General features: G+C 43.9%; 1 protein-coding gene across 4 annotated transcripts in view; it reads left to right on the top strand.

The window, feature by feature from the left end:
* RPTOR (regulatory associated protein of MTOR complex 1) overlaps window positions 1-18,722 on the top strand; it is a 148,754-nt gene that overhangs the window by 12,163 nt on the left and 117,869 nt on the right. For all 4 annotated transcript variants that reach the window (XM_086473480.1, XM_086473479.1, XM_086473478.1 and 1 more), the window contains exons 2-3: window positions 1,782-1,884; window positions 5,070-5,152. In XM_086473480.1, the coding sequence (XP_086329606.1) occupies window positions 1,782-1,884; window positions 5,070-5,152 (186 nt within the window). The remainder of the gene's footprint in view (window positions 1-1,781; window positions 1,885-5,069; window positions 5,153-18,722) is intronic.

Raw genomic sequence — 18,722 nt, 5'->3', positions numbered from 1 at the left:
GGCAGCAGTTGCCCTGTGTCTGGATTAAATCATTTTCTAAACAAAGCAAAAAATGAGAGGGAAGGGTGAAATGCGTGTGAGCAAAGTGAAAAGTGTCAACAATTGCTGGCCCAGTTTATTTTTGAGGGTAGCAGTTTGGTGTTGATAAAAGAAGTGAAGGAGGGTGAGGGGAGACGAAAGTGAAAGGTAAGAGAAGCAGATAGAGAGGAGGATGGAAAAGCCTTCCAGGGGGAGCGGGACGGATCGGGTTGGTTGTCAGCACAGACGGCTGTTCTCCATCGGGAGGCCCTGGGTTGCCTCAGGGCTACCTGAGTGCTCTCAGCCTGGGAGGCCCAGGCTGCGCCCTGCAGCTGACCCTCATGTCGCCAGTAACCACACTTGTACTCCGTGTGGTTTTTAATGTCGATAAAGCGCTCTTAGTGCATGTGTGCTTAGCGCTGACCTCCAGCTGCCGACCTGTTCACCCCGTCTCCCTGCGCTCCTTTGGGAACCTCGTGGATGCGCCGAGGGAATCCCCGCTCAGGCTCCGCTCTCCTCTGTGTTCTGGGAAGTGCCGCTTCCTCCTCGTTAGCGCGTGGGGAGGAGGAACTCCTACACGGCTGCAGGGTTTTGTTAGCGAGAACACGGCTTGGGATGGAGCCGTTAACAAGATTTCTTGCTAATTTTTTGCACTGGGTTCCCCGTCTTAGACATGGGAGTGAGCGGACGCTGCAGCATGTCTGTCCTGATGCAGGGCCTGTCCCCCCTTCTCGGTGTGAATAGTGTCTCTGCTCCAGTTTCTAGTTTCTTCATAAATTATACATCTGTGTGGCTCTAGCTTTTTCTGTAAGTGTGAAGTTTGCCTTTTTTTTTTTTTTTTCCTCCCCCTTTCTTTCCTGCGTTTTGCCTGTTCTCAGTTGCAGTGGTCACCCTGGGGAAGTGGGGATGTGGATGGCCTTGCTTCAGACACGCGAGGCAGTGCTGAAAACTTGATGGGAGTTCTGTGAGCCCCGTTACTGCTTTGGTTTTCCTTCTCTGGTTTAGGTATTGGGACGAGGGAGTTTAGAAAAGGGCATAAAGATGTGAAATAGTAATTTTCAAGCCATATTTTTTAACTGGCCGCAGTGCTTAACCATTGCTTTAATGCAGCCGTTCGGTCACAGGGCAGGTGTCGATGGGTCTGGATTTGCGATGTTCGTGGCTCCAGAAGCGTGGCCAAAGGTGCTGCCTGGCCCGTTCCGTGCGGCCGCAGCTGGGGCAGCTACAGGCAAGGCTGGGGACGGAGCCAAGGGATGGTTTCTCCTACAAGGCGGCTGCCCAGGAGAACCAACATGGGAAGGAAACACCAAAAAAAAATGGGCTAAAAGTTTCATTATAGTTTAGTTGGTCACTTGGGTGTTTTTCCCTTGTAATGCTTTTGGTTTAGTATTAGAGAGGACATATTATGTTGTAACATTGATCAGGGCCCTGAATAGCATATTCTCATGTTTTAATAATGTATTTCAGTTGGACAGTGACTAATTTGAGTAGCAGAAGTCCACTGATACCCATTTCTATGCTCTGTAAAAGAAGAATGGGCTCTGGAAATAATAATAAAAATAGTAACATTAAGCCTTAAGTAGTGTTCTATATAAAAAAAAAAAAAAAAAATTAATCCGTCATGCCTTGCTTAAAATAGTCCATGTTAAAGAGCAGAGAACAAAAGTTTGTTGAAACCCTTCAGAAGTTGGTAAGATTTTGTCAGAATTGAAAATGGATTTTGTTTGTACACTAAGTAAGCATTTTACTGTCTGTCTTTGCAGATGAAGACTGTTAGTGTTGCCTTAGTTTTGTGCCTAAATGTCGGTGTGGACCCTCCTGATGTGGTGAAAACAACTCCCTGTGCCCGTCTGGAGTGTTGGATTGGTGAGTGTTGAGCTTCCAAGCTCCAGCTGACTCTGGTAGTCTTACAAATACTGTGAGAGCACCTGGGAATCTTGGCGGGGTGTCTTTCCTGGGCTTGAACCTGGGGGGGACAAAAGGAACTCTGGCATCTGGTTTTGCTCTGTCTGTGGGCAAGTGAGGAGTTCAGCAGTACCTGCTGCCGTAGGTCATCTTCCCTGCTTTGTTCTGAAATGAGATAGCATGGAGAAAGAGAGAAGCTGTTAATTAGCTACTTAGCATTCTTTTAATTGTTGTAGATTTATAAATGTCTAAGGAAATCTCTGAGCAGTTACATCTTTAGAGTGCTGTGCTCTGCAAAGGTTTAAAGTTACCCTGCCTCATACGATCTAGAAATAAGTTTCTCTAAAATGCATGGGCTTCACTGCATGTTGAGGCAACTGCTCTTGGGCCATTTTAATTGGGATCATGAATTCGGAAGACCTGGAGTTATTCCCAAGGATGTCTTGCCAGCGGTTCCAACATCTGGGCTTGCTACTTTGATGCAGTGTTGGACTAAATTCCTATTTTTTTGTGAAAAGTTCCCTTGGTTTTGGAGATCAAGTCTGATTATCAAGATGAGACAAATCTGAAGTAATAGTAGAAGGAAATACCTTATGTAAGAAAGCTTTCTGAGAGAGATTTGAGTTTTATCTAGGAATTGAAAATGTTCAGTCTTCAGCAAGTAACCTTGCAGAGCACGGTAATCCTCAACTCCAGGGCTTACGATATGCTGCAGAAGCAAATTAATCATTGCACAAACTGAACTTCGTTAAAACTTTCAGAACAGCTCATTTCTTACCTACTTTATGAATCATAGCATCTCATTTTTTTAACCTAGAAATGCTGATGACTTTAGAGCAGTTAAAAAGCCATGAGCATGCACTAACAAGTACATCTGTTCAGTGAACAGCTCTGATTTCTCGTTGATACACAAGTAGAGAGCAAAGAGAATGAGGAGCATTGCAGAGTCATTAAAATAAAGTTATTAGTGACTATCATCAACAAAGAGAATTTTGAATGCAGTTTTTTAATTAAATTTTTAGTGTATATATACACACAGAGGTACTCATTTCCATTTCTAGCCAAGTTGAATTTCTGAAAAAGGTGATTGCAAAAATGTCTGCTGTTTTTTCTTCAATACAACAGTCTCAAGAGAATCTAATGGTGTGTATTGTGGAAACGTAATGTCCTTGGCAGATGTGCAAGGAAGTGTGGAAATCATTTTGGTGCAATTGCTGCCATTTACAACTGAGCTGAGATCACCAGTGTGTGAGCTCTGGTAACAAATGGCCATCGTAGCCTTAGACAAAAGCCACTTGCAGTTCTCGCTGTGCCTTCCAGCTGCACCCTTAGAACGTCTGAAGTGTCTGTTTTTTCTCCAGAATGAAGCCTTACCTGGCATCTGTGCCACAGCGTCAGCCTGGCACCATGTAGGGAGAGCTCCGTGCCGCGACTGCCCGAGGGTGGCCCGGCCGCTGTGTCTGTGGCCTTCGCTGGCTGCGTAGATACACTCGACTGGGGGGCCGAGAGCTCCGTAATGACGGCGGTGGCAGGAGCTCTGTTTAGGGAAGTGACTGGTCTCCATGGTTTGGCTCTCGGCATGGCACCAGTGGGCTTTATTTTTGTATTGAGGGTATTGTTGATAACGCTGATTGCTGTGAAGGCGCTCCAGAGTCCACAAGCTACAGTCCTCTGCCATCAGAGTGCGTGTGAGGCACTTCTGGTTTCTTTTGCTGAAGTGCAGTTTGGAAGTTCAGTCCTTTGGAAGGCCTCAAAAAACCATCTGATGTGTGTGTGCTATTTTTTGTGTCCTTTTTTAAATCTGAGCAGTAGCTGCTGGCGTATTGACTAACAAAAGATGTTGGGAGGCAGCGTGGCTGCATTTGGGGGCTCACTGTCCAATAGGTCAAGGGTATCAGCCTTAACCAGTGAGGGGGCTGTTGCCGTTCAGAGCCACAGGGGCTGCTGCAGCGTGCAGGGCTGTGCCTGAAGGTACCCGGCTGAGCGCTGCAGCCGCAGGGTCCGGCGTGGGGAGCGGGTGCTGGCTGCGTCCCGGGGACGGCTCTGGCGAGGCTGCGGGAGCCGCAGCTGCAGCTCAGCCAGAGGCAGCAGCCAGCCTTCGTGAAGCCCAGCAGACAGGTTGCTGCTGATTCTGTGTGTTTAGGAAAAATGTAAATGCCGTACTAGCATACCTCAAATCCTTCTGCAGAAGTGCCCTGGAGTTTAAATAAGATCCTGACTTTTATTAGGAAAAGTAACTCGTAAAATCCTGCTTTCATCCTCCTGTATTATATTTTGTTTCTAACAGTGCAAAGTGGAATATTTATAAAGATTTAAAAGAAAAACTTCATTGATTTGGTTAAATGCTTTTAAAATAATTTATATTAAATTGGAAAATAGCAGCTTCTAGGTTTTTCTGAAACTTGTTAACAGTATCAATTATGTGGCCATGGTTTTTGAATAAAGCATGTAGGCTGAAATTGTGTTGGTATGTATGGTGGTGGTAATTATCTAGTGATAAAATTAACTTCTTAAAAATTACAAATGGCATATAATCTCTGAAGCAACAAGCAATGGAAGTAAATGAAGCAGGATTCTGAATTCATCAAGAAAAAATGTTTTTCATCAAATATTTAACCATTTAAATTTTTGTCATTATTTATATACAAACCTTTTGTTTTCAATGTTAAAAGAAACGAATGTTATGTCTCTCCTGTCTTTCAAGACAAAATTGTATTTATTACCTTAGCAAGAGAAATCTTTTTCCAAATTTGACAGTCTTTGATGGTTTTTAATTTGTACTTGAGCGAAGAATTTGGGGATAATTTGGGGGTATTGCACCCAAGTAAATTCCATGGACAATGTAATGTTTATGAATTTCAAGTTGAATGCATGGAAGGAACCTGCATTAAAACATCGTTAAATGATCTTTCTTGCAAGCAGAACACTGGAGAGTGAAAGTGCAGAAAGCTTTTGGCTTCTTCTTTCTGCCAAGGGGGGTGGTGTTCATGCTTGGATCTCCCAGGTTGTAGATCTGGGTTTTACAGAAACATAGTGTGGAGTAGCTAAAGGTTTAAGTGCACATAGAATTGGAGTAATTTTTGCCTCTTGTCAAGCTGAGTGATGCAAGTGTGGTCAAAAATACTCATTTATGTTGTATTTCCTAGATCCTCTGTCAATGGGCCCTCAAAAAGCTCTGGAAACCATTGGTGCAAATTTACAGAAGCAGTATGAAAACTGGCAGCCAAGAGTAAGTATTCCTTGGGCTTCCCCTCTGCGGCTACACATACAGTACTCCTTCTCTATAACATTCAGTGTGGACTGAAGACCAATATGTGTGGCCGTTACGTGGCATGGTGGTCTTGCAGCACCTGTTGCTCCCTTCATCCATCAGTGTGGATGAATTCCTGCGCTGCCGAACTTCGTGGCTTTCTAGCCGGCGCCCCCTTGCCTAGCGCGCTGCGGGATCCCCTCTGGGCTGTTGGTTTGAAGTACTCAGTCCAGCCGTGATTTTTTTTAAACTTAGGTTTCTATGACTTTCTTGTATTTTTGAGATGTTCTGAAGTTTTTCAGACTGAGTTCATAATTTCCTTTGTTGTAAAAACGTGTTTGGGCTCAGCTGGTTCAAACCTGTGTCCCAGCCCTGCCAGTCCTGCTTTTATCCTTCGGAACCAGTGAGTGGTGTACAGTCAGTACCTGAGCGAGGCTTTTGATTTTGTGGTAAAACATAATTTCAGAGCTTTGGAAACTGGTAATTCTCAGTAAAGTATAATGTGTGTGTGTTTCTGGAACTGAATGGTTTGGATAGTGGTAAGACAAAGCAGGAGTTAGAAACACGCAAACCCCTGCCTGTTGTTTCCTGGTTTGTAACACCCCCTTGCACGCTGGGGAAGTACTTTACTTCTGGGTATTTCAGTGTCCGTAGTTACATGTGTCTCAGTAAATAAACTACAGAAAGCTCTGAAGAATGACATTTGAAGTCTGCAGCGTTTTCCAAATAGATACAAAACAGGAACTGTAGAGCCATCTTCACTGTTAATGCTCCCTGGTATGTTCCCGTCCGTATCTGTATGCCCTCGGCAGTTTGGGTCAAAATATTCCTCTTCAGAGTACCTGGGCTATTGACTACTAAATCATCAATTTATCATTATAAGCATGTAATGTATAACCCCAGCAGAAATAGTAACTTCACTGAATGAACCTGCCTGTAGAGTTCCTTTAGTTTTTTTTCCTCATGATGTGGCACACATGCTAACCTGGTGTTCGTGTTCTAAGGAGGCATTGTTTCTTCTCTTCCCTTTAGATTGTCTTCAGTAATAATGTGCAGTTTTGTCAGCACCAGCGCTGTATTTTCTGTTTCTAGCATTGCTCGCTACCTTATTTAAGGTATAAATAAGCTACCAGGTGTGTCTCTAATGTCTGCTGGTCTATGGTTTAAGAGTGTGCTCTGCAGTTCCTGGTACTTTCCTCTCCTCTCTGTAGGACGCCCAGTGGAGAAGGCCTTTCTGTTAGCAGTGCCCTTAGGTATTCGCAGTCAGTCCTTCTGTTTAAATGGTGATGGGTCACTTTAATCTACCTGTATCTTCATAATTTATGAAGTCAATAAAGATAGGTTCCCACTGCCGATGTTTTGTTTGGGTCTGGAACCCAAAAGCTCTGAACCTCCCTGTTCTTACAGGGAGAGAGAGAACTTTGGGCTTTTGTTCTTTTCGCCCTGAAAAGAACATTCCTTCACGAAGGACTGATACCTTCCGATGAAGGACAAGTGGCTTTGAGATTATCTTTGCAGTAGTAAGTATAAATGCTTCTTCTGCCAGACACGGCTGAGAATACTTTTTACTAAAACAGGTGGTGTTGGCACGTGTGGTGTTAAAGGCTGCCGGTGAAGTAGCTTGAGGTGTGCTTCCCGGGTCCCTCCTCTACTTTCTAATTCAGACTTGATGGAAATAATATTATATATTCAGAGCAATTTGAATGTAAATACAGTTCATGCAAGTTCTTTACCTCTTGCTTTGTGTGGTACTTTGCTTCTCCCTTCTTCAGGGTTGGCTGACTAGAGCTGAGTGTATCATTCTGTAAAAGCTGGATGTATTACCTGAAGGAGACGTATGGTTTTTAGTGGTGAAATGTTTATGTTACTAAATCTGTGGATAATTGGCTGTGGGTATGCTTTTTTGTAAGTATATTTATATAAGAAGGACTTGTCTCGAAGCATATGTGGAATATATTTGAGACAAGAGAATTTACTTTGGCGTTTTTCCCCATTGTGCATTGACAGATTTTTAATCTCTCTCTAGCAGCCCAAGAATTTGGCAGAAAATTCAGATAGTCTCTGAAATCAAATAGGAGAGTAAACCATCTTGACGCGAAGGTGAAACCAAACCTTTCTCTCCGCTCTTTAATAGCAGAGTCCTATTACTGAGGAGCGAGGGACCGGTGTCTGGAAGCAGCAGGTACCCTGTGTGGGCCAACCTCACGCTGCCTTGTAGAGTTTGCACAAAACATGAGGCAATTACTGAGCTCAGATGTTTACGTGCAAGGTGCCTGGTTCCTGACAGTAAATCACAGCCCTTTGAAACATTGCAAAGCTGAACACGTACCGGTTTATTGCGCTCTACAGGGCTCTTGAGTTTTCTGCAGTAATAAAGAGAAGTTGATGTGCCATCTGCAATAAAACAATAGGAACATTATTGAATTTCCTAGACATTTCATATAAATACTAATACATCTAGTTTTGTCTATTTCTCAGTGTTTTGGAATGGTTGAAGAGTTGATGGAAGGAAGACAATTTGGGGGAAACTAGGCAGTCTGAAAAAAAGACCAAATCATTAAAATCTTCTGAAATAGCCAACATTGCCAGGCTGTCAGTGTCAGTCCTTACACTAGGAAATCAATATCTTACTGTGAATGCACAAATCATGCTAACTACTGGTAAGTGGATCATGTCAGTAATAGACGCTGTGTGAAAAGTCCTGTGACATCACTACCAGCGCAGGCTTTGTCTGCTTGTAATTTGTAGGATGTTGTTCAAATACATGCCTGTTTTTGTCAAACACTAGTAGCTTGGGTGAAAAAGCCTGGAAAGGGGTAAGCATGAAAATTCTTTGTTTCTGGAAGCTCCCAGGCTGCACAGCTGATGCATATTTCCTTCCAGGTCTTATTGAGCCCCTTTCTAAATAATTTATCAGCTTGCCATTGCTTGAAGTATTTCTTCTGATTAAATTTAAGACTTTGCTTTATTATTGTGTAGCTACATAAATTTGTGTGCTGCGGGAGTGAAAAAAAAACCACTTCAGCTGTTGTTTCATCTGCAAAATACTGCAGTTAAACAATATTCAGTCATTTCATTGCAATTCTGAAATGAACATTTTCCTGGGGGAAGACAGTAGGCGATGACAAAGCTGTAGGCTTTATCTGTCTTTATAAAGAGTTTTCTGGACAAGTTAGAGTTCTTGCAATTCAGTGCAAAGGTAATTTAGGTGCTAGTGAAAAAGTGGAAAGAGGAAAAAAAAGACAGCTGTAATATTACCTTGGGTCATGGGTTTTGAGTTTCACTGGACATGGAAGGGGTTAAACCTGAGGGTAATCTGGAAAGCAGGCTCAATTACAGGGGATAAAAGGGGTTGCTTAAGCAGCTGAGAATGAAAGGAGAAAAAGGCAGTGAAAGTTTAGAGCCCAGGACCCCAGAATGCCCAGGCTGACTGGGGGGAACCTTCCCTGTGGTGCTCTGCTGGGGTCTGGGGAGCCTGCAGAGGGAGCGCGGGCTTGGGGAGCCGCTGGTGGAGCTGCACGGAGCTGGGGCTTGGCAGTACAGGGCCTGGATTAGAGCTGGGCAGGCAGTGTCAGGAGAGCAGCATGAAGACGAGAGCCTTTAGCTGAGAGAGCAAATTATAGCACTTTAATTGCCCAGAATAAAATACTTTACGTTTCTATCGGAGACTCTTCGCGTGCTCTGTATTTAAAGTATTTAGATAAGAAATTGAGCCCATTGAAATGGTATTTCTTTGCTGCTGGTCTTCATTTATTACCCTTTGCAGAATACTGACCGTGTTAGGTGCAGTGTTGTAGTAAGTGACTGGTGAGAGCACTCGCTGGCTTGTGCTGGCAGTAAGTAGCAAATATTTTCCCTGTTGTTTGGATGCAAATGCAGTTTTCTTGGCAGCATTGCATGTTATGCCATTCGAAAGGCAGGAACTTTCCTCAGTTTGAAAGTCCACAGGGTTTGTTTGAAAATAGGAATAATAGACTGCGAATTCTGAGCCTGCTGCAATGGGGTGGTTTATGGAGATGCAGCAGCTAGTGGGGATTTTTACGAGCAGAAGTTGCTGTTACTTAAGTCCCAGTTTACCTCCATTTGTCATCAGAGCCTGGGACTTGGGTTCTCCTCTGTGGCATTCTGCAGAGCTGGAACAGAGGGGTTAGTGGCGAGGATGAAGGTGTTATTCAGCTTTCTACTGCTCCGCCGCATCGCACGCTGTTCCTTTTCTTGTGGGCTGGTTTGAGAGAGCATCTTTTTCTGCATCCGCTTGGCTGGAGTTCTCTGAACTGGGCTACAGTACTTTAGTATAAAAAGCACCAGTTACCCTGCGTAAAATGGTCGTTGGGTGCGGTATTGCACAGAATGCCTCGAGATGAGGTCGATCTGTGATTGCTGGCTCTGTTCTCAGAAGGGTGCCAGGTTTTTTTACCCTCTTTGTCACAATGGACATTCCTTACTTGGCTTCTAGCCTTCCCTGGGCAATAAAGTTTCCTTCTTTTCCGTTCCTGTCTATATGCCTCTGAAAGTGGGGCTGTGCAGCCAAAGGCAGAACTGTAGGTTGAATGATGCGCAGTTTACATAATTCAGGATCTGGTGTGAAGTAGTCTGGAGCATATGCTTATTAAATTTGCATGAAATTATAGATTTTTTTTCTTTTTATTGGCTATGGCTTTTGACCGGTTTCTTTCTTTAACTCTAAACTGACCAGAAACTTCACAGGATTTTTTCTTCCTTGCTCTCATCTCACTCAGTAATTTTGTCACTTCTGTGGTGACTTCTGTTAGTCCAAATGAATCCCAACGGCACTCCTACACCAGGTGCTTTTTGCAATACTGTTCTTTATTCTCTGACAGAAACTTTCCCAGTCCTGCCCCTGGAAGGTCAGAAACTGCTGTTCATAACTCTTCCTAAGTAGAGGTGAGGTTAAGAAAGCTGTCTCAGAGGCACTTGCATCCCTCTTTTGCTCATGAAGTGCGTTCTTAACACCAGAGGAATGAGACCTTGTCTCAGTGAAAATTAATGTTTTAAGTTTTTCAAAATCTTCCTTTTCCTCAGAGTTTGTGCCATGTGGTGGTGTTTGCACAGGTAGCTGTGAGCCCACTGAAAAGCAGATGATTGTGACTCCCTTAGGTGTGGTTTGGTAAGAATTATTTTCTTTTTTTTCTTATTTTTTTTAATTTCTTTTCTTCTTCTTTTTTCTTTTTTTTCCTTTCTTTTTTCTTTTTTTTTCCTTTCTTTTCTTCTTCTTTTTTTTTTTTTTTTTAATTGTACTCTTGTGGTGCACAGGAGCCCGCTGGTCATGGAGGAAGGTTGGGTTGAGGCAGGTGCTGTACAGAGGCAATGGGAACCACTGCTGCACAGCTCACAGTCTCAAATAAGACTGGTGCAAACAAGTGGGAGAGTACAAAGAGCCAGTAAAACAGCAGAAGTCGGTGTGACAGGGGCTTAGCGTAGCAGAAACCTGACTCTGAATGGGCTGGTAGGTATTACAGCGTGATACAGTACAGAAATAAGAATTGAGTGGTTATAGGGGAGTTCTGAAAGTGCAGTCTCCAGGTGGAAGAGAATATACTGAGAGAACTAGGTCTGGAACAGAGAGTGTAGGGTTGTAGGTAAATTTGGTTTGCATGTGAGATTACAAGAGATAAGGTGTGGAAGGTGCAAAGAAGAGGAGCAATAGTAGAGCTGGAGGAGAGGATATCTAGAGAGTAATTACACCAGCACATTCTTTGAGCTGAAGCAATATGTAACTGGCACTTTCACGAGATCTGTCAAAAAAACCTTGACAGCTGAATGGGCATCCCTGGAGTGAGGGAGAGCTATGAGCTACAAAGGGGATGAAGATCTCGGGGGAAGGACTGAAGAAATCTAGGAGGCAAGATTACAGAAACTTTTAGAAAGCCTTTGGGAAGGGTGGCTTGAAAGCAAATGGTGGTACCTGCGAATGCCTGCATCTGTAGCATCCCCCGTGTTAACGACGGTGTGGACACTGCCACGCAGCAGTTTTCCTTCTGTTCCTCACACGGGTCTCTTTTTGATGCTCCATTACTTACATTAATGTCAGTTATTAAGAGACAAGCAGTGACATATCTGAACTCATTAGTCTGGTGGATCTAGGCATGTTTTAGGTCTTTCCAGCCCATTTAATTTACATGGTTGTGCCCATTTTTTCACTCAGTTCAAAGAGATGACATACTGAAGGAGGAGCGACTGCAGCAATCTTTTACTGAAGGAGACACGAGGGAACTGAGGAACTCGGTACTAATCCCAAACAGGCGTTCCTGTTCCTTTTGCGTGTGGCATTAATAGATGTGCTGGTCAGTCAGTCAGTTAGTTGAAGGATGGCTAGATACTGTCTTTTCCCCCAAGCTGTCGGTGCCAGGTTGAGGCTCCCAGCAGTGTGCGTGTCCCATTGTGCTTAACTATACAGGGTTTTAAATAAAGGGTTTTCCTATTTTTTTCTAATTCAGTATCTTTTGTTGTGTGATGCCTCTTGCAGCTTGCATCCTTCAGTGAGTGATGGTCTCTGAGGAGACATCTCCTACAACACGGATGGATTATATTTTTTGTGGCAAGCCTTCAAGGAAACAGTGACTGTTTTCTGATCAAACGAGACTTTCTCTCTTCTAGTCTGCTTCCCAACAGTTTTCTCTTAATTTCAAAGGAAATACAGCCAAGATACTTAAAACAGATAATTTAAAGCCGCTACCATTTTGTGCATGTTTTCTGTTGTTGATGCTGTTGTTTCCCTCATTAGATATCTCTGGGCTTTGATACGGTTTCTGAGGTTTCAATCCTTGCGTTGCTTCCTTCTGCCTAATTAATTGGTAAGTTGCCTGCTGCACATCAAAGGTTGAGCATTTCCTAAAGAGTAACTAGTTAAGCATGAAAACTAATTGAACATGACCTAATTATTGGTCTCTCTGAGAGTCATACTTTTCCTTTATTTCTGTAGGGTTTTTCTTTTAAAACAACAGCAAATACTAATTGCTCCTGCACAAGAAATACTGTAGAATTCCAAAGGGGAAAATGGAAAAACTTGTACTTGGTCTCCCTGCTCTGTAGATGTCGGAACATGTAACAAAAAATGAAGAAGGAGGAAAAAAAAAAAAAAAAAGATGTTGTGACCTTGTTTAACAAAATCAGGTTTTCCTAAGAGGACTACGGTGGTGGTTTTTTATTTCCCAACAGCCTCTTCAATTTGGCAGCTATTTCAGGCTCTTCAAAATTTTGCTGTATCAATCCTTTGCTGGCTTGTTAAAGATCAACTGTCTCTTCAGCAGAAACCAGCACTTTTTTCCAGAAGAAAAAAGTCTGTCATAGAAGAGGCGCCAACAAGTATAATTGCCAAACCCAGTTATTCACGTTCTCATTCTATCTGAAGAATTGTCATGGTATCGGTCTGAGTCTGGCTGTTACTCGTGTGCTGGTTTTCCAAATACCCCTCTCGAGGAACTGGTGGCTTAGCCAGAAAAGCACAACTTGTAAGCGTGGTAAATGATGAAAGCCACTTTTTTGATGCCTTGTGAATGGAGAAAATTAGGGCGAATTAAGCAGTGTCTGACTTGTTGTTTTCCTTTTGGTAGCTCTCCAGGAGTGGTCTGCGACCCAGCCATCCGCTCATCCCCAGCGTAGCGGGGCAGGGCAGAGCGCCAGACCAGGGTCTCGGTTTAAACCGACGACAAAGATGTGCATTGCGTTGAAGCTACTCTCTTTTGGGCTGAAAAATCTGGACTGGGCCACCTATTTTCTTCTTCAGTCGGGGCACTAGGCGTTGGGAGGAAGTCACGATGAACGACCGTGGAGATTTGAACATCGTAAACCACCGCGGAGGTTTCCTGGAGTTCTGTAGCCTGGATTGCAGCAGCGTGTCTGTAGGCACTGCTGATGTGACTGCCTTCGCGGGGAGTGGCTGTGCCCCCTGTGCATGGAAACATCTCCTATAGCAATGGTCATGGAAGGGTCTGGGAGCGAGCTGTACGGGTGGAGCTCTCCCTGCTGCAGTTCTGGGGCTCAGCCTAGGGAGAATGCAGGTTTTAATTCTTTTGGTAGTGAGGAAAAAAATAATCTGATAAATCTTTAACACTACTGAAAATGAGGTGGGAACCATGAAATTGCAGCAGTAGTGTGCTCAGTGCTGATTTCTCTGAGATTCTAGTGGAAAAATGAGGCAGAAAAAGGAAAAAAACAGTTACAGGCATGAACTGATGTGAAGAAGCGTGTTCAGAAGCTGTAAAGACAAGTAAGTGGCATTAAGCTGTTTTGTGAACTGAACTGTTCATGCATTGCAGATCAGCAGTGATCTGGCGTTCTGGAGCTAAGTCAACAAACTTGCAAAATCAGTTTAGTGGGAAAATCCTCTGGGTCTTCCCGTCTTGCTGAAAGCCTCAAGCACTGCAGGCAGGAGTGACCTTGAATGAAGGAGATGGGGCAAAGGGGAGGCTGTTGCTGAAGGCGGGAGAAGTCTGAACTACAATGGAAAGGAGATTGGACTTGTAAGCAAACAAAATTTCTTCCCATTTTGTTAGAGAAGCGATGCAGTTGTGTGGCTGTTGAGCTTAGTGTAGCTCTGTGAAAAGTGACGGTCACCAAACTGCTCGGGCAGCGCTGGAGGGTGATGCCTGCCCCTTTGGGCTCTCCCTGGGAAGCAGACCTGCACTGCTGCAGGACGGGGGCTCCCCAGCAGCCCACCACTGCTTCTGCACCCCTTGAGAACACGACGAGCGCCCTGGTAGATCCCCCCGGTGCACCTTCAGTGCGGCCTGGTAAGGAACCTGCTCCCAAGAACCAGGCTCTTGCTTCACCCACTGCCTTCCCCTCCCATACACGTTTGGTCATCTGCAGAAGCAGTGGCCCCCTTGCCAAGGCGGAGCTTCCTGGGACTGCCTCTGAAATGCTTTTCCTTTGCTTTAGCACCCAGCAGCCCAACTCTTACTGATTTTGACATCCTCTAGTTGAATGCCGCACTTTTTCTTGCTTTGCTTTCCGTAGTCTTCTGACAGTAAGAGCCAGTCACACGTTTTATACTTCCTCTCTGTTTTATTTTGTATTTTGTCACCAAAATGAGACCAGAATTGGCAGACAAGCAAGATTTGTGTATTCTGGGGTATTTTCATATGATCATTGTACTCTTCATGTCAGTATGCCCTCAGATGTGAAGAAAGACCTGCTAGTAGAAAGGCTTCTTGAAAGATAAGCAGCTCTGCCTGCTCAAATCTGATTAACGTTTTTCTGTAATTACCAGCCAGCCTCTGTGTGACCTATTTAAAAATACCTTGTCTTTGTGTTCTGTGGAGAGTAGCGAAGCACCAGCCATCAGAGGCAGGGAGGAGCCTTCTGCAGATCCACTTGTATCGAACCTGCCCCTCTGTCTAGTAAACACCACTGGGTATCCGCCGGACAAGGATTCGGTCATTGCAAACTTGACGTGTGAATGATGCTGTGTTAGGCCTCTGGAGCTTCTTTCTGAACAGACATCAGAGTTTTGTGCAAAACTTAGAGCATTAACAAAGAAAACAATTACATTTTTATTTATATTCCTGCTCATCTCTAAGGCAGAATGAGAAAAGCCTGAAATACTTTGGTTTTAGCTCCCTTCATATAGATCTGAACAAAGCATAAACCTCTGAATGATTGCTTTTCCTTCTGACTCATTAAGCTGTTTGTTAATCTGAATATTGCTTCATTAAGCAATTACTTTGCAATTGGAGGAAAACTTGACATTTCTAAGTAATTATTTAATATTGAAAAGATTATCTTCTTATCCTAATGTGACTACAGGATTGTAGCACGTTGTGTGGAGGATGATGCGTTCTGGCCAGAATATAAAGACAACCAGTTTGAGGATTCAGACTGTGGTCCTGCAGCCTAAACTGGGCTCCAAGTAATACATAAGTTTATCTTTAAGAAACAAGAAGATGTAGAGCCTGAAACTTTAAAGAGCTCTTAAAATAGAGGTTATAAAGAAGGAATAGTACTAAAATGACACTGTTGCTTAGGAGTTACGTTATTTGACTAAGTAGGTTTTAAAGATGTGTCCTGGGGTGTACTTCAAATCCCGTTAGAGCATTTTGTGGTGTGACCCATCAAAGCCATCAAACTGTCATCAGACAGGATAGAGATCTGGCATATGAGAAGCAGATTTAAGTTCTTTTACAATTCCCTTTGTTTAAAAATAAGCAGTTATTTGCACAGCCATCTCTGAAGGTTTATTTTATTGGAACAGGTCGGGAGGGATTCTTACCGTACAGGGTAGGCTGGTGGGTAGAATGTCTATAAATCTTGGAGCAAACTTGTGTGTAGCAGCTTGTAGTGGCTGAGAAGCACACCTGACTGCTGAACGTGCTGTAGCAGGTACTCAAGGTTAGTAGTCTTGATTTTCATCTTCTCTGGCAACATCAGTTCTCATGAACAGGCTGCTCAAAGGTATTTTTTTGGAAGCATTATTGAATACCGAACCCACACACTGAGGATTAGGTCCTTTAGAATTCATTTCACTTTGGACTTAAAAGCAAGGTCAAAGACTCTGCAGAGGAAATGTGAAGTCACTACACTGCTGACTACAGTCAAGCGAATAAATGTTCCGCCCTTATGGCTTAGCTCTAGTAATGCATTTTGTCCTAGACATCTAGCAAATTAAGCTGTTTAAGTCTTGGGCTGCTTGTGAATCTATTAGCATGCGGGAGACTGAGATGGATTCTTAAAATGTAACCCAGTATCTACAGAGGACTTGCCTAAGACTTGCGAGAGTCTTCCTCGTGGCTTAGTTTAGCATTTGAACTTAAGCGTCTGTCAGTTATAGTACATCTTCACTGCAATTAGTATTTTTCAAGATAGCAATAACTAATTTTATGAGATACATTTTTTCATGGCCTGCACGAACCAGCTTAAGCTGTTGCTTGTGACACCAATTCGGGATGTCCAGCGTACTCCCTTGTACCGAAATACGCAGTTTTTTTATTATCTGTGATTAATCCTCATGAATTTACATCAGGGTCATTTCATGCGCCCACAACCTAAAATTAAAACACCTAAGAGGTGTGTTTTTAAAAAAATAAAAAAGCCTGGAGTCTGTGGATGTGGTTCAGAATAATTTGTATTTGCATGCATGTGTCTAGCTCAAGAGTTATTGTGGTCATATCAGCTTGGGTTTACAGGCAATTGCATTTGATCGATTGATAGTAGGTATAAATGAAATCATTTCTTACATTGCTGAATTGATCTCTGAAGCTGTCACAGAACGTGCTCTTGCAGCCGGTTGTGTCTCTGCTGCCTGCGTCCTGCAGCCTGGGCCTGGTGCAGCAAACCTGCTCCGGCCCCCGCGGCCGCAGGCGTAAGGGGTCGAGCAGCAAAGCTGCATCGGTGCCAACGGTGCGACGGTCCGCAAAGCCTCTGGGAGCTGCAGGGCTTCCTGCCGAGGTCTGCGCTGGGCAGAGGGCGCCAGGGGCTCCAGGACAACCTCGTCACACCGCTGTCCTTCCCAGGCTCGACAGCAAACCGGGAGTGACGACACGGTCGAGTGCTGCCTGTGAGGGGTTTCTGCTGCTGTTCCCTTTGGGGGCGGGATGTGGAAAACAGCTGGTTTTGGAGAAGATGTCAGGTATCCCTTAGAGAAAAGGGCTCCCACTTCTTACAAGACGTACTTTTATTGATATGGTAAGGGTTATTTTAAACAAACGCTTGCCATGGGGCAGTGCGGAATGAGTTGCTACATGAATTCCAAAGATCGAATATGGTTTTGACTGATTTCCCAAGGAAGCCAGGCTTTTAAAACCACCGTACATCCCAGCAACCTTAACGTGGCACAGGCCATTTTTAAAAGGATCAAGAATGCGGCATTTAAATTTTTCCTAAACATTTTGTGAAAATAGCTGGATGGAGGTAGGGAAGGGGCTGTGTACTGTTACTGTCCTGGCCAGCTGAGGAACAGGCTGCCATCTGAGCCCGACTCTTCCCGGACATTGACAGCTACGTGTAGGGAGGGAAGAGAAAACACCGTTTATAGCCAGACCTTCAGAGGGAGCTGGCATCCGATTAGGTGGTAGAAAATCCAAGAATGAGCAGCAAAGTTGGGGAAATCTGTCTTGATCCTTCTGCTCGTGAAAGAATCTTTTTTTGTGTAAGTTGTTCATTTATTGTGGAATTGTGCAAAAGTAAACGTGTTCTTGTACAGTTCTAAATTTGTCTATTCTTTGATGTGTTTCCAAAGCTGATGTAAATTCAGGATCCTAAATCTTTCTTTGATGCAAGAAAAAAGGTGTTTTAGTACATTTTAAAATTAAATCATGGTAAATCACAGGATTGAGATATTAATAATGGTTTTGAATGAACCAAAGAACAAAGTAGTTTTGTTATGAATGAAGTAGTTAGGTTTTCACTAGAACAGCTCCACCATTGGAAGAGTTGGAAGTTGGCCAATTTGGTGTCACGTATAGAAAAGGGAAAAAGCGTGAGTATAACAGCGTTGTGAAAAGTCCGTAGTGATGGAGTTAATTGAAAAGAAGTTAGTGGGTGTGAAGCAACTAGCAGTGAAAGTTATTGGCAACGTGAACTGTTAGCGTCTTGTGGAAGAAGTGGCTTAGAGAGAATTGCTTGAGATATAGACCCTTGGAGGGCTTTGTGGAAGCTCAGTCCCTGAGGAGAGGTTTATCCCTTAGATTAGTTCTGCGCTGGCCCTGCCAAGACTGTAGTGAGTGATGATGTACCGATGAAAAGCTCTCTGGGTAGGTGACTGGACTGGACTAACTGGGCTGTACTGGAGAAGAGGAGCAGTGGAGCTGTGTTGGTTCTAATCTAGGAGCCTGGCTGGTACCCTGGCCAACTGCAGATGTGTAAAACCAGCTCCCACCAAGAACCTGAGCGTGTCTCTTACGTGGCTGATGGTATTTTACTGTCCTGCATGTATTGTTCTTCTGGGAGTTTATGAACGCTGAAAAGTTTAAAAGTTTTGTTCTTGATAGTTTAAAAAAATTATTTGAAATCACTTAAAGCCAGGATTTTCCAGTACTTTGTAGCCTCAGTGAATGGAGATCTGAAAAAGAGTTCCTTGTCATGGAATAAGAAAGCCCAAAGGTTTTTGTTGTGTGGTTTAACTTGCGTACGTCTCGTTCAGTGCCGAGCATTGTGCGAAAGCCGAATCCGATGCCCATTAACGCTTCGAGCTGCGCGAGACGGTTGGGAACCGCAGCGGGTCGTGGTGGTGGGATCCAGCGCTGGCTGTGACCTGGCCGGCCCGGCCCTGCCTCCTCAGCTGGGGGCGAGGGGCAGACGTGTGGTTTCGGTGTACGCAGAAGTTGTTATCGCTATTTCTGTCAGTCCTGCTGCGGGTAATTTTTCTTTCAGCTCATCTGCCATGTATTTATGCTGACCTTATGGAGAGCTTTGGTATTTCAAGTCTTTTAATAGGCCCTCGGAAGGGCTGGTGGTAATGACATGTTCCCACCCCATTGCTCTAAAAATCCAATGCTCTGTAAATGTTGGGCTCGCATTGGCTTTTTTTTGAGGGCTTTGTTGAGCCAGTTTGTTATCCCATATCATTCGTGGGGTAGTTACCACTCTGTGG

This window comes from Leptosomus discolor, chromosome 15, assembly GCF_034619465.1.
Source record: "Leptosomus discolor isolate bLepDis1 chromosome 15, bLepDis1.hap2, whole genome shotgun sequence".
Lineage (NCBI taxonomy): Eukaryota > Metazoa > Chordata > Aves > Leptosomiformes > Leptosomidae > Leptosomus > Leptosomus discolor.
Note: the sequence above shows the minus strand (reverse complement) of the source record. Positions and strands in the feature narration are given on the sequence as shown.